General features: G+C 34.0%; 1 protein-coding gene across 1 annotated transcript in view; it reads left to right on the top strand.

Annotated features, from left to right (window-relative positions):
* The window catches only part of RPAP3 (RNA polymerase II associated protein 3), a 35,720-nt gene extending 21,371 nt beyond the window's left edge, over positions 1-14,349 (top strand). The window contains exons 10-17 of the mRNA XM_003941459.4: positions 741-862; positions 2,887-2,957; positions 3,067-3,168; positions 6,902-7,140; positions 8,492-8,678; positions 9,486-9,583; positions 10,695-10,795; positions 14,101-14,349. Coding sequence (XP_003941508.1) covers positions 741-862; positions 2,887-2,957; positions 3,067-3,168; positions 6,902-7,140; positions 8,492-8,678; positions 9,486-9,583; positions 10,695-10,795; positions 14,101-14,186 — 1,006 coding nt within the window. The 3' untranslated portion in view covers positions 14,187-14,349. The remainder of the gene's footprint in view (positions 1-740; positions 863-2,886; positions 2,958-3,066; positions 3,169-6,901; positions 7,141-8,491; positions 8,679-9,485; positions 9,584-10,694; positions 10,796-14,100) is intronic.
* The last annotated feature ends 2,185 nt before the right edge of the window (positions 14,350-16,534 follow it).

The raw sequence follows: 16,534 nt of genomic DNA, 5'->3' as shown, positions 1-16,534 counted from the left end.
AGCCATTTTTTTGGTTTTTGGTCATATTTGTTTCAGCTTTTTCCTCCTGAATTATTGTAAGGTAAATCATAAACATGACATTATCACTAAAGGATATTTTATACATATTATCTTAACAAATTAACTAATTCATTAATGTCATATTGATATATGGGAATGTCTCAGGTTTTTCTCTTCTTGGGTTTTTTTTTTTGAGCTCTTCTTAAGCAGCAGAATGAGTAAATCTGTAAGGCTGAATTGATTGCTGGTTGCATGGCTGAGTGGAATTTATGCAGAGTATTAGATGATGTGCTGTCACACATATAGCAAGTTCTGATTTTTTTGTTTTTCTATGAGTATGGGAGATATACTGTGGGTAAATGTTAATAATGTTTTATTAGAAACTAATGCCAGTTAAAATTCTAATGTAGTACCTGTGCATATTGAGGCTTGGAGAGGAGGTAGGCTGCCAGCAGTGGTATTCTTTTGTCTGCCCTAGTCATACTTTTGCATTATTATTCCATCCCTCCAGCAGACTCTCCTAACTTTCCCTTAATCTGGTACCTTCTGCCTCCTCACCAAATTATTCCAAAATTTGGTGAGAATAAAAAAATTTATGAAATAGTTCGCCACTTCAAACACAGATTAAGGAGTTAGTGATTAAAATTATATACAAGTTTTTAAAATTGGAAACTTAGTTTATATGAGAATTTTCCATAAGCTGCCTTTTTCTCAGTCAGTAATTTTATCATGTTCAATAGATATGAAGAAGCTGAAAAAGACTGCACACAAGCCATTTTATTAGATGGCTCATATTCTAAAGCTTTTGCCAGAAGAGGAACTGCAAGAACATTTCTGGGAAAGCTAAATGAGGCAAAACAAGGTAAGACTTTATAATAGCTGGCACTCAGTCATCCTGATGAGATGCCCAAGTTATAGAAGTAGAGATTCATGTAGCTTACTCATGGTTCAAAGATACTGAACTTAGGGAATTATATTTTCTTTCCACAGTTTAGATCATGAATAGATTTGGAGGCATGCAGCTTCTACAGTGTACCCGATTATCTTTTTGTTTAGTAGCATACAGTACATTCTGGCTAATTGCCAGTCAACATTAATGAAAAATTTTAATTATAGATGAGAGTGGGAAAAGTGATAAAAAGACAAGATTAAAAAAAAAAAGGAAGAGAATCAGTGTTGCTGAGCAAAAAGGACTCAGTGCCTGATGTGCTAGAAGCCAATACTCTAAGCGTCCCTTTTTTTTTTTTTTTTTGAGATTTTTGAGAAGTCAGATTTTTTTTTTTTGTTTTTTTTTTTGAGAAGTCAGATTTTTGAGAAAAGCCTTTATGTTGAAAGTTTACTCCCAAAGAGACAGGAAACAAGCTCAAATCTGTCTCCTTGTCCTAGCTTTAAGGCAGTAATTTTATTAGAAAAGGTGTAGGGGAGTGAATACTGGAATTAGGTGATTAGCAGAAGGAAAGGGGAAAGTTCTTGGGCATGGGTAGCTATCTCTTCATGCTAACTCATGAATTGCATTGTGCAAATTCAGGGTAGTTAGTATGAAACTTGGTGGAAATTCAGGCTGTGAAATCAGCAAGCTTGTTTTATGCAAACTCCACTTGGCCATTTTGGTTCCAGTGATTTCAGCCAGTCTTTTGTTGTTGTTGTTGTTTTAAATCCCAATAAGCAGAGGAAGTTTCGTTGTTCCAGCAAGTTGTCTTTTCCTCTGTCATCCTGCAAACTCAAGAATTTCTGTTAGTGATTGATTTTTTTTTTTTTTTTTTTTTTTTAACTCTGCACTGTGGTTTCATCAGCAGGTAGGGAATGGAGGATAATGGAGATCTGTAGTGGTGCCATTTTAATTCTTGATACTAGTTTTTTTCCTTGGTTTTTTTATGGTCTTGTCTTTTAGGTAGTCATTTAATTAGTCTTTTCAAAGAAACAACTTGGTTCTCCTGTGTGTGTTTTCTATTTAATTTCCTTCTGCTTTTTATTTTATTCCTTCAACTTTCTTTCAATTTAATTTGCTGCTTTTCTAGCTTCTGAGATCAGTACTTAGATAATTGATTTTCAGACTCTGTTCTTTTCTGGTATGTACATTTAAAATCTGGTAGTTTCTCTATAAGCCTGTTAGCTGTAGCCTGTGTTTCTTTTTGTGATAAAAAATACATGTAACATTGAACTTATTATTCTAACCATTTTTCAATATATAGCTCAGTGGCATTAAGTACATTTACATTGTTGTGCAGTCATCACCACTGTCCATCTCCAGAACTTTGTCATTATCCCATTCTAAAACTCTATACACATTAAACAATACCTCTCCTTTTCCTCTCCCCCAAGTGCTGGTAATCGCCATTCTACTTTCTGTCTCTGAATTTGAGTATTCTAGATATCCCATGTAAGTGGAATCAAGCAGTATTTGTCCTTTTGCCTCTGGCTTATTTAACTTAGCATAATGTCCATGTTGGAGCATGTGTCAGAATTTCATTCCTTTTTAAGGCTGAGTAATACTTTGTTGTATGTCATTGTCTTACTGACATTTTACATTTAGCAAGTTACTCTGTCATTTGCTTACGTGGTGAACTTTGCTAAGGTAGATGACCTCCTGGCCTCAGTTTTATCACCTTTAAAGTGGAGTTGTAGTGAGGATTACGTGAAAATTCATATAAAACAACTACAATAGCATTCAATAAATATTCTTACTATAGCTCACGTGTTGCCTAGCAATCTGAGTAAAACATCTTGAGCTAAAAATGTGATTACTTGCACTGAGACCTCACTACCTTCTACCCTAATAAAAAAAATTTTTAAAATGTGATTACTGAGTATATCATGAATATACATGTGAATATGAAAACTCCACATTTTCACTACATTGTAATATTTTTTTAAAATTCACTTTAGATTTTGAAACTGTTTTACTTCTGGAACCTGGAAATAAGCAAGCAGTAACTGAACTCTCCAAAATTAAGAAGGTAATGTGTTCTTTTCACCAAAACTTGGTCATATTTTCTGAAACATAAATCTGTTTATTTGTTGTATGATAAATATTTTGGTAGTTATGATTATAAATTTATTTTCAAGGAATTAATTGAGAAAGGACACTGGGATGATGTCTTTCTTGATTCCACACAAAGACAAAATGTGGTAAAACCCATTGATAATCCACCACATCTTGGATCAACTGTAAGTAAAGCACTTTCATTTTCTCCTTGCCATTTAAATATGTTGTATTAAGAGAATTGGAAACCAGCTGTTGTATTAATAAACTCTAAAAGGAAATGTTGAAATGTCTTCGTGGGGACTTTTTTTTCTTTTTTTTAAGAATCTTTAAGAAATACTAGTAAAAATTTAAAAAATAAAAAATAAAAAAAATTCTATCTTGGTCAAAGTAAAAAGGGAAAAAATACTTCATTACTGACATAATAAGGGAAATTTAGCCGTGTTTAGATTTTTGGGGTAACTTTTTAACACTATAAGTTTAAATATTTCTACCTATTTTATGTTAAAGGAATTTTGAGCAGTTTTACATCTTAGAGATATTAAATGTCTGTACTTTTATTACTATTCTGAAGTTGGGATAAACACATTTGCATCAAGTAAATTATGAAATATACAGAAAAGTACACAAGACAAATTATGATTTAGAGAACAATTACAAAGTGAACACCCATGAAACCACCGAGTCAGAAAATAGAAAGATATCACCCTCCAAAAACCTCTCTATGTGCCCCTTACTGATCAATATCCTCTTCCTGCTGTCTTAAACTGTTACACATAGATGATCCTTTGCATAACAGTCAGTTTTCTTTATTAGAAATAACAATTTCATAAGGAAGTCAGAGCAGGTATTTTTATCCTTTTTTTTAATAAAGAAAGAAAAGGAGAGAAAGTTTGTTTTGCTACGTTTATATTAGTAGTTAGTAGCAAATAGATTTCTTAGTTTAATTCTTTTCCAGTGCACTTAATATGACTGCTTTTTGTTTTTGTTTTTTTTTCGAGACAGAGTTTTGCTCTTGTTCCCTAGGATGGAGTGCAATGGTGTGATCTCAGCTTACTGCAACCTCCACCTCCTGGGTTAAGGTGGTTCTCCTACCTTAGCCTCTGGGTAGCTGGGATTACAGGCATACCACCATGCCCGGCTAATTTTTGTATTTTTGGTAGAGACAGTTTCACCATGTTGGCCAGACTGGTCTTGAACTCCTGATCTTAAGTGATCTTCCCACCTCATGATCTTTGGGATTTCAGCCTCCTAAAGTGCTAGAATTACAGGTGTGAGCCACTGTGCCTGGCCTATTATGACTGTATTCTTGATAATACTGGTTTTGTGTGTTGTGTGTTCCAGGAATAAATCTAGGTATTTTCACACATTATGGTCATTTTCATATATTCATTTACTATTCTTTTCAGTAAAAGTGATTAAATATTTAATTAAATGTAGTTTAAACTTCTATATCTTTGTAATACTTCTTTACAAAAATTAATTCACAAGTTTACAAAAGGCCTTTGTTAGATATCACTGTCCATGATTATAAAAACATTGCCATATGATATGTGTAATATTCCATGACTAATATACTGTACGTAGCTTTTACACATTTGTTGGGTCCTCCTTGTTAAAAATGAATTTATGTTAATAGTTGTGAAAATGCAACATGAATTTAAATCTCTTACGGCAGTATGACAAAACAAAACACCTCTAGGAAATGAGAAATCTCAGAGTAAACCATTCTGTAAATGATCCAAAACAAACTAAATTAGTATTCTAGTGGGAAGGGAAAAAAATTGCTGTTTATTTTTATAATGGATCTTCATGATAAAAATAATGTGGGCATTATTTTTAAAAAGTGGAGGATAGCAGTTTGGTATAATGCCTCTGATACTGGATTTTGAGCCCCACTTGATAAACTTAGCATTCTTGAACAAGTTAGTTAATCCTTGTGTTCTCCTTACTTTTTCTCCTTGAGAATAACCCACAGATTAGTTTATATCAAAGGAAATAATATGCATAAATGCTAAGGCAATTTCAGGTGAAACAAACTTTAATTTCCTTTGTAGTCACCTATTTGTGACAACACCTGGACACCAGAGAAAATGATCAGAAAAGAAAGGAAGACTACAAAAAGTAGAGCAAGAGAGGGAGAGTGTCCCAGGATTATTGCAATGAGAGGCTAGGCTGGGGTAGTCTGTGCTTGAAGGGCTAGCAGCTGGGAGGTGTTTTTAGCAAACCTCTAGACAGAGTGTAGGAGAGCAGAGATGTAGATGAACTTGGGCCTTGGGTTTCCCCACTAATTTTCTGCTAAAATGTCTTATTTTGCTTTATTTACTTTTTTTTTCCTTCATTTTTCTATTTCCTGATGTCAAAACTTCACCTTCTGTTTGGTTCTTTTTTCTCTTTATTTCTTTGTTCTTTTTTCTCTTTTTTTTTTTGAAATGGTCGTAATATACAACTAAATAAAATGTTAGGCTTCTGAGTCATGATTTTAAAAAAGAAATGAATTGAACCTTTCATATTTTCTTAAGATCTTTCTTTCTACAGTGGTTTCTTTTATGGTTTACTCCTGTTACCAGCATACTGTTGTTCCCTGCAGTCCTTCCAGTTGTCATCAGTGACCCTCAGTGGCTTTCAGTACCCCGGGTCTACATTTAACAGAGACCATTGATAAGGCAATTCATAAATTCAAATCATTATTTACATATCTGTTATCAAGGAAAAAGGTTTACTACTAATATATCCATTCTTGATCAATATCTTGATAAAAACTATTGCTGACATAGTTCTTAGCAAAGCATAGGCCTTAATATGATTATTCTTTAAAATAGAACTGCTTGAAGGATTCTGTTACAAATTTCTTACAGCTTTTTCATTTTTTATACCTTCAATTATTTTTCTCTTTTTTAAAGATAATCAATTTTTAAACATATACAAAAGTAATAATAGCTACAACTGTTAATCAATATTTACAAAATTTAGAAGAAGCTTTTTTTGTTTCATTTTTCAATACTCTTGGTGGAACAGCAGCTCCTCAGTGTATTTCTGTGTATTTGGTATGATTATATAGGGAAGAATATTGTTATATTTTACTAGATATAATTATATAAATATATAATTAAATATAACAGTACTGTATGTCAACATAAGTTGAAAATGACATATGTAGTGATCAAGATAAACAGTGAAAGCCATTTATTTTATTAAATTGGAAAAAAAAGTTTACTTTTACCAACTTTGTGAATACTACTTGACAGATTTTTAATTCTGGGCTAGTTTTATCCAGTTGCTACATATTTAGACAGTGTGCTTAGGTTTTAATGATAGTCTGCCCCATACACAATGCTGGTTATTGTCTGCCCTTATTCCACTTGTCTTCAGTGAGTCCACAATACTGCCGTTGGTTTGGTAATTTCTTCACTGTATTGCCCCTAGAATAGAGTCCAAATTCCTTTCATGGCATCCAAGTCCCTTTGTAAACTGTCTTCAAGCAGCCTTTCAGGCTTTGCCTTGACCACACCTTGCCTTGCACCAGCCTATTGGACTTCTCACCTTTCCACTGACCATGCTGCACCCTTCAACTTTGCCATTCCTGTGTGCTTTTTCTGTGAAGGCTTCCCTCATGCCAGTGTTTATCTTCCTTCCTGTATTCTCTTAGCGTTTTGTGCTTTCATCTCTTAATCATACCCATAGCCTTATTATTATTTACATATACGTGTCTGTCTCCCCTGAAGACCTACCTGGGATAAGTGCTATGTATAGTTTTTAATTTTTATATTATCAGACTCCTAAGTCTGTCTAGCCACCAAATTGAATTTACTCATCACTAGGATATTAAGACGTAAGAACACTGCAGCCTTTTAACTTGTGACCCTAAAATAGGAAACCTTTAATATATTGATTTAAGGAATTGTTTAATTGTTTTAGAAACCACTCAAGAAGGTTATTATTGAAGAAACTGGTAATTTGATACAGACTATTGATGTGCCAGACAGCACTACTGCTGCTGCCTCAGAAAGTAATTCTATTAATCTAGCAAATGTGATAGCAGCCACAGGCACCACAAATAAGAAGAATTCAAGCCAAGATGACCTTTTTCCCACAAGTGATACTCCAAGAGCAAAAGTATTGAAAATAGAAGAAATCAGTGATACGTCATCCTTACAGTGAGTAGAAATATTATTTGATGATCATCTAGAATGGTGGTAATTCCACTGGAGAACTGATATTACTGAGACTTCTGATCTGTACTAATCATGCTAATTTTTTGAACTGCCTAACTTAAGGTTCTAGTTTTTCTTTTTTTATTTGTACTTACTTTAAGAGCGATTTTTTTTCACCATAGTGTGAAATTTAGAGATGATAAGAAGGTGTCTTGAAAATTGATTTTGTTTAAAAATTTTCAGTTCTAGGATTTCAGTGTATATGTTTTATTATTTAGTTCAGCAAAATTTTATTTTTTTTTTAAAGAAAGCTTCATAAAATTGTAGAATTTATGCATTGCCATCATTTCATCCATTAATATTTAAGATTTGTGGACTCTAACTTTTGTTTGGTGTTGAAAAAATAGTTTACATGTTTTTTCTTAATAATGAGAATATAGAAGTTATAGACTAATTAGGTTCATTTTGAGGTATGGAAACCTTACTCATATATTTTTACATTACCACTCAACAAACCTGCTAAGAGTTATTATTATTTTTTTTTTGAGACGGAGTTTCACTCTTGTTACCCAGGCTGGAGTGCAATGGCACGATCTCGGCTAACCGCAACCTCCGCCTCCTGGGTTTAGGCAATTCTTCTGCCTCGGCCTCCTGAGTAGCTGGGATTACAGGCACGTGCCACCATGCCCAGCTGATTTTTTTTTTGTATTTTTAGTAGAGACGGGGTTTTACCATGTTGACCAGGATGGTCTCGATCTCTTGACCTCGTGATCCACCCACCTTCGGCCCCCCAAAGTGCTGGAATTACAGGCTTGAGCCACCACGCCCAGCCTAAGAGTTATTTTTTAAACTTTGAACTTCAGTAGTAGTTTTATTCAAAGTGATAGAAATGAATTAGATAGAATGATAGATTGTGGGACAATACTAAATAGGCAGTTTTTTGTGTGTGTGTGCGTTTTTTTTTTTTTTTTTTTTGGAAGAAGCATTTCTTCCTTTTTTGGAATATTTTGAAAATGGTCATTCAGATCTTTGAAAGGCCAAGTCATTAGTGTATGTGACATGATGACTGAAATATATAGAAATGGTGTACTCAGAAGGTGGATAGGCTAGTTGCCTAGCGGATAAGAATAGTCATTACATAGCCAGCATGTGAAAATTTGCAAGACCATAATCTATTTTGCCAAAAAATGTTTATATATTATTAGCTGAAATAATCGGAATACTTGTAGAATACAAATAGATTGTTAATACAATATTAATAGGGTCAAAAATTTAAAAATTGTATTGATGGCTCCTTGATTGAGCTATGATTATTTATGGTTCTTTTCTGTTTGATACCTCTGAAATATTTCAGACCTCAAGCCAATTTGAAACAGGATATATGTAAATCTTACAGTGAGAAAATGCCTATACAGATAGGACAAAAACCTGCTCAGTTTGTCACAACTGTTCTTCCTCCAATTCCCGCAAACTCGTTCCAGCTTGAATCTGATTTCAGACAATTGAAAAGTTCTCCAGATATGTTGTATCAGTACTTAAAGGTAAGAGAGAGGAAGCTAGTAGTTCTGTTGCAAGTAAAAGGTCAAAGAACTTCTTTTGTCACTTTATAATAATGGTGCCATATTTGCTTTTTGTAGGATATTATTGGAGAAATTATTGTAGAATACATCACCCTGGTCTGACCATTTAAAAATACTTACAACTAGGGAACCTTGATGTTCTCCTTTGGAAATAGATTCTGTGTCAAATTTTATTGTCTCAACTTAATCTAATTTCATATATATTAGCTTAAGCTTAATCCGTCATAAAAATTCTAAAATACATTGAGTATCTTCTGTGTGCCAAGTAGTGCTTGCAATATTTAGGCAATCATTCTCTTAAAAATGAGCTTTTATTTGCTCTAAGAAAAAGAATCAAATCCTATGAAATTTAGCCAATAATGAATTAGCATGGTATTTTTCAAGTGTAATGATAGTAACATTTCCTTATAATTATGCAGTATAAAATTACTTCCAAATACATTTTCTTATATAATTCTACCTTTTAAAATCTCTAGTTATATTTATTATTCTTTGAGAGCCCTCTAAAGTTTCCTGTCTCTCTTAGGTTGGTGTATATCTCTTCTGCTCATAAGATTTTTCTGGGGCTAGAGCAGAGTGATTATCATGCAGTTCCTGTAACTCATTCTTCTATCATAATTGCATTTTAATGTGACTTCATTATTATTCATAAGTGCTAATGCATAATAGTTATTCTTTACTATTTTTACCCAAGCAATTATTATATAATTTGTGATATGTAAGTGTTGCCATCAAGTAATTGTCTAACTTTTAATTTTTTTTTCCAAGCAAATTGAACCATCTTTATATCCTAAGTTGTTTCAGAAAAATCTGGATCCGGATATATTCAACCAGATCATTAAAATTCTGCATGACTTTTACATTGAGTAAGTCAAGGTTTTTTTAGTTATCCAGTTATCCAGTCCTCACTTAATGCCATTGATAGGTTCTTGGAAACTGCACTTTAATTGAAATGTTTAAACCATAGGAACTTAAGTCTTGTTTATATCAGCTGGCCTATGGTAAAATTAGTTTGTTTATACAGTATGCTGTAAAGTGCAAGAGTCAAAGGAAAGCTGGGGAAGAGAGTTTTAGACTGAAGGAATGGTACCTGCAGTGCTTCTGAGGCAGGAAAGAGCAAATGAGTCCAGAGAATTTATTTATTTATTTTTTTTGAGACGGAGTTTTGCTCTTGTTACCCAGGCTGGAGTGCAATGGCGCGATCTCGGCTCACCGCAACCTCCGCCTCCTGGGTTCAGGCAATTCTCCTGCCTCAGCCTCCTGAGTAGCTGGGATTACAGGCACACGCCACCACGCCCAGCTAATTTTTTGTATTTTTAGTAGAGACGGGGTTTCACCATGTTGACCAGGATGGTCTCAATCTCTTGACCTCGTGATCCACCCGCCTCGGCCTCCCAAAGTGCTGGGATTACAGGCTTGAGCCACCGCGCCCGGCCAGTCCAGAGAATTTAAAGTAGTGTGGCTGGATTACAGAATAAGGAGCCTTTCAAGAGCCTTTTGATGATGTTAAGTGATAATTTACTGTACTTTCATATTATAATGCTACGCTATTTGCAATGATTTGGGAAGTTCATTCTCTTTGAATATATGTAGCAAATTAACATCATATAGCAAAATTAGCTTTATTGTAAGTTTCATTGTTAACAGAAGTTGCAAGGAAATGACAAGTACAGACAATAAAAGGGAAAAGTTTAAAAGGGAGAAAAAGGACTCTAATTTTTTTTTTATAGAGAAAAGTAGGGTGTGGAAGTGACCAATGTTTTAACAGAATAATAGTTTCTATGCTAAGCTCTCATTTAAGAATGTTATAATTTCTTCAGTTGACTTAATACATTTCTTCATTTGGGCACTTAAATATAGGTAGTATCCAGGGGGGAAAATGATATCATTTATGTATAATTAGAAGTATTGTGTTAGTAAACAGAATTATTAATAAATGAGCTACTTTTAACTTATTTTATATTTGGATTGTTTTAGGAAAGAAAAGCCATCACTTATCTTTGAAATCTTACAAAGACTTTCTGAACTAAAAAGGTTTGATATGGCAGTAATGTTTATGTCAGAAACAGAGAAAAAGAGTAAGTTCTATGAAAATTTTCCTATGTTTGTTTATTCTGGTACATTCCTTTATTCATTTAACAAATAACAGCTGACATTTACTATTTACTGTGTATAAGGTTATATTTAATCAAATATTTATAATTAAATTACGTTGTTAAATTAATTATATTAAATTATATTTATTAAGTTAAATTGGATAACAAGAACAGTTAAAATTGTATTGTTAGTCCTGACAATATTATGAAGTGTGGGTACTGTTTCCTCCTTTTACAGAGGAGGAAACTGAAGTATAGAGAGGCTAAGAAACTTGACTAAGGTCATATAGCTAGGAAGTCAGACCCAGGATTTGAACCCAGGCAGTCCGGCTCCATAGTCTGAGCTCTTCGATTTGAAAATGCAGTAAATGGTATAATGGTTGAGTTCCTACTGTCACTGAGTATGTAAAGGATCAAAGCCACAGGACCTGTAACTGAGTGAGGTACAGGAAAGGCCTGATCTAATCTGAGAGAAGTAACTCAATCCTTGAGTTTAATCTTAGCTGAACTCCCAAAGAAGTGCAAAGGGAAGAGTCAAAGGGAAAGCTGGGGAAGAGAGTTTTAGACTGAAGGAATGATACGTGCAGTGCGTCCGAGGCAGGAAAGAGAAAATGAGTCCAGAGAATTTAATGTAGTATGGCTGGATTATAGAATAAGGAGTAATGAGTGGCAGGTGATGAGCCTCAAGAATTTTAATTCTTTTTTATTTCCACATCAGATAAAGAGTCCATTTTGAGAAATCCTAATTAAAGCAAAATTGCACGATGTAGAAACTGCAGTTACATAGAGTTTTGGGGTATAGCCGTTTCAGGAAAAAGAAAAAATCACTCAAATACAAGAGTGTCTTTTTTTTATTTTTAAAAATTAGCAAAATAACTCATCATTTTCAGATACTTCCTGTACTAAGCATACATGGACTTCTTTTATTTCTTCTGTATCTTTTTAGCAGTGATGTTGAATGATTTTAAATAAAAAAGAAAGACACTTTTGAAATTATACTTAGGGAAATGGACATGTAATTTAGATGCATTTTTCTTTAGGGCGGGCATGGTGGCTTATACCTGTAATCCCAGTACTTTAGGAGGTTAAGGCAGTAGGATCACTTGAGACCAGCCTGGCCAACATGGCAAAACCCTGTCTTTATAAAAATTCCAAAAATTAGCTGGTTGTGGTGGTGTGTATCTATAGTCCCAGCTACTCAGGGGGCTGAGATAGGAGAATCGTTTCAGTGCAGGCGGTTGAGGCTGCAGTGAGCCATGATTGTGCCACTGCATTCCAGCCTAGGCAACAGAGTGAGACCCTGTCTCAAATAAATAGTTAAATAAAAATAAAATAGATATACATTTTTTAATAGTGAGGGTTTAAACCAAAAGTTTTAGTTTTAGCTTTAGTTAACCAGAAATGTTCCTTGATATCCCTGAAAAATGTTACTGTTTCTTTTTTTTTGAGACACAATTTCGCTCTTGTTACCCAGGCTGGAGTGCAGTGGCGCGATCTCGGCTCACTGCAACCTCCACCTCCTGGGTTCAGGCAATTCTCCTGCCTCAGCCTCCTGAGTAGCTGGGATTACAGGCGTGCGCCACCATGCCGAGCTGATTTTTTGTATTTTTAGTAGAAACGGGGTTTCACCATGTTGACCAGGATGGTCTCAATCTCTTGACCTCATGATCCACCCGTTTCAGTTTCTTATTACTGTTTTGACCTCATCTTACCACTCTTTTTTCAACCACTGTGCCCCATTGTAGTGGTTTTATATAGCTTTTAAGATACCAAACTGCTAGCTGAGTGTGGTGGCTCACACCTGTAATCCCAGCACTTTGGGAGGTCAAGAGTTCAAGACCAGCCTGGCCAACATGGTGAAACCTCATCTCTACTAAAAATACGGAAAAATACTTAAAAAAATAGCTGGGTGTAGTGGCGTATGTCTGTAATCCCACCTACTTGGGAGGCTGAGGCAGAATTGCTTGAACCTGGGAGACGGAAGTTGCAGTGAGCTGAGATTGTGCCATTGTACTCCAGCCTGGGCAACAAGAGTGAAACTTCATCTCAAAAGATAAATAAACACACACCACCACCCCCAAACTTCATCTCAAAAAATAAACGCACACCCACCCACCCAACCACCCACCAAACTGCCAAACTTATTTTGGCCTCAAGGACTTAACTTTGTGTTTGGTTCTTCTCTCAACCCAGAATATCTTCCTGCATATCTTCACTTGTGCTGCTTCACTTAGTTTTCACCTATCACCACTTCAAAGACATCTTTCTTCACCAAACTGCCATCACCCTCTGTCTTCTCTCCCTACTTTATTTTTCTTCATAATACATTACTAGCTGACAGTGGTTCATGTGTATGTTTATTATATCTATCTAGTAGAATGAAAGCTCCTTGACAGCAGAAACTTTGTCCACCTGGTTCACTGGGCCTCAGTGCTAGTACATAATAACCCCTCAGTGTCAATGTGTTGAATGAATGAATTTTTTGTTACTCTAATGTGATAAGTTCAAGATGTCTGAGAATACAAGTGGGCTCTTCAGACTGGCTGACCAATAGTACTGTCTTGAAGGGGTTGAAGTTAAACATGGAAAACACTTAGAATGGTTCTGGTATGTAACTAAACATTCAGTAAATACTTAGCTGTTATTATCTTTTATTATTGCCATTATCTTTAATAACTGTTAGCTAGTTCTTCAGTTTTAATGTTGAGAAGCATGAACTATAACAGTGTTTTTCTAATGTTGAGTGTTGATTGACCAGTGGTAGTAAAGATGATATTTTGTGATTCATAGTCTTATTTTTCATTTAGTAGTTTTAATTTTGTAATATAAAAATATTTAGCTGTCCCATCAAGTGTGATTTCATTGATGTCATTGCTGTTTTTTGTTTACAGTAGTGATACAAAGTTTTCTTTTAAAATAAAATGATTTAGGTTTGAAAAACAATTTAATTGAAATAAAAATATTTAAAAAATAAAAATATTGTTACACAGATAGGGCAAACATTTTTAAGGTAGTACAGAATGAATTAAGTTTAATCTGTAAGATTAATATTGAGAATGCAGGGGAAATTTTATATTGCTAAAGCAAAATATTCTGGAAAGAAACGTTGGATTGCTGTATAATTTTGTGTTCTCAGATTGACTTTTTAAATACCTGAATTAGAATTTATAAACCTACTTATTTAAAATGCAAAATGTTTTTGACAAATCAGATTGCTCCTTTTAGTTTACATTTTGCTTAGTTTTTAAAAAATGAGATTAAAATGGAGCTTTTTTTTTCTTTTTCAGTTGCACATGTATTATTTAATCACATAGACAAATCAGGATTGAAGGATAATTCTGTTGAAGAACTCAAGAAAAGATACGGTGGTTGATTTCCATTTTTGCTGAAAGAATTGTTTCTGACTTTCATATATAATTTTTTTCTACTTAAAGTGTTTTGCTTTTTAAGAAAATGATACTGTGATTTAACTAGTGAGAATTGTATTCAAGTGAACTCTGTGTTTTTCTGAAAATAAAAACATAAACAATGAGGTACGTTTGTAAGGATCAGCATTTTGTTTTATGAGTAATTTTAAATGTTAAATTTAGATACATTATTCAGTGACCCATAAATGTAATTTTATTTTTATATTTTCTTGAGTTTTTGTAACCACATGCCAAAGCTGCTTCATTAACATATGAATAATTATCTTTATATAGAGGAAGTTAGATGGTGAGATCCTTTGTTTATAAAACTTTTTAATGTTACTGTGCCATTTCACTAACATAAAGTTATTTAGTTGCAGGATATGTATTTTTAGTATTTATGTTGAAAGAAAGAAGACTTTTAACTGGACTTTGAAACTAGGTTAATTGAAGCATTGCAGTATCCTTACATTTTAATGCCATAGAGTTTTTTGCCTTATGATATCCATGTTACATACCAGCTAAGGACAGATAATCTAAAGCAAGGTGTAAAAATTTAAAAATTGGTAATGTTTAAAGTACCAATTGGTGTATAGCCCATATGTATGTGTTGCATGTGAGTGCAGTGTTTGTAAGCTTTTGAAAGTAGGGCTAGAACTCTGCATAGTACCTAGTACAAACCTTTGCACATAGGTGCTCATTTATAAAATTTAATTGAATTTGACACAAGAATCACATTAGATCAGTGTTTAAAGTAGCAGTCTAGCAAATTTTGAGCATGATGTAAACACTGGTAAAACCAGTGTAATTTTAGAGACCATCAAGTTGTTAAAAAATATTAGGACACCATCCTATAATTATTATCAGCCTCGATAAGACAGTTCACAACTTTATAAAATATTGTTGTTAATATTTATTGCCATTATACATATTACTATTCTTATGAATTGTTTGAGAAATAATCATAATTTATTTACAAAGATTTTCTTTAGGTTATGGTATAAATTATTGAGATATGTTTGTAATTTGGATAGTTTGAATGCTTTACAATACACTTAAGATAAAGCTTATTAACTTTATCCATTGCTAAGTGTATTATGGTATATAAACAGGTAACGGAATTTGGTTTTTTATTTGTCATTATCTGAATGTTTACATCCCCCACAAATTCATATGTTGAAATCCTAACCCTGAGGGTGATGATCTTCAGAGGTGGGGCCTTTGGCATATGATTAGGTCAGGAGGGCAGGCCCTTGTAAAAGAGGCCACAGAGAGCTTGTTCACCAATTCTGCCATGTAAGTACACATAAGAAGGCACCATCTATGAACAAGAAGGTGGGCCTTCACCAGACACCAGACACCAGAGACCAGAATCTACTGGCATCATCTTGGACTCCGCAGCCTCCAGAACTGTAAGAAATAAATTTTTGTTTTATTAGTACAAGCTTCCTAGTTTGATATTTTATTATAGCAACCTGAATGGACTAAGGTATGATCCTTTGAAGAAACTACGAGATAGGGCAGGTAATGTTACTTTCATTCTTAACACAAGAAAAGGAGGCTGAGAGGATAAATGTTCTTTGCATGATTATAGAGCTAAAAGTGGACTAAAATGGTTCAGAACATGCTGTCTTCTTTTAATGTCGAGCTATTTGAACTACTCCCAGCTGCAGTTTTTATGTTGTTTTACCTGGATAGAGACTATTAACTGAAGAAGTACAGATCACAAGATTTACTGTAGAATTTGAATTTTAAAAATTTTCTAATGTCAGCCTGATTTCTCCCCAGAGACATTTTCATGTAGTGATTTAAGACCAGAGGCTGTGGAGTTAGACTTCTTGAGTTTGAATTCTGGCTCCATCTGGCTTTAGAGCCTTAGACCATTTACTTTTCTGTGCTTTGTTTTTGAAATCTGTAGAATGGGTATAAGTGACGATTGAGGGAATGTACACATTTGTGTTTGGAGCAGGGCTGAATATTATAGTAAACTACTGTTGTTAACTATCCTTACTACAATTACCATCCTTTCCTAAAAGTGATTAGAATAAAGAACAGTCTCTAGGGGCTGTCATATTGTTGCATCATTGCAAAATAGCATAGTGGGAGTCCTTTTTGGGTCAAATAACCTGAGTATACAACCTATGGCACCCAACTAGCTTGTGAATTTGGACATAGTCTTCAGCCTTGTTAAGCTTCAGTTTCTTCTCAAATAAAATAGAATATTAATAAATGCCTACCTCAGAGGTTTTTAGAAAGGTTAAATGTGCTATTATAGTAAGTGTTAGCATGTTAGTTTCTGTCACATAGTGCTCAG

Source organism: Saimiri boliviensis, chromosome 7 (genome assembly GCF_048565385.1).
Source record: "Saimiri boliviensis isolate mSaiBol1 chromosome 7, mSaiBol1.pri, whole genome shotgun sequence".
Classification (NCBI taxonomy): domain Eukaryota; kingdom Metazoa; phylum Chordata; class Mammalia; order Primates; family Cebidae; genus Saimiri; species Saimiri boliviensis.
Note: the sequence above shows the minus strand (reverse complement) of the source record. Positions and strands in the feature narration are given on the sequence as shown.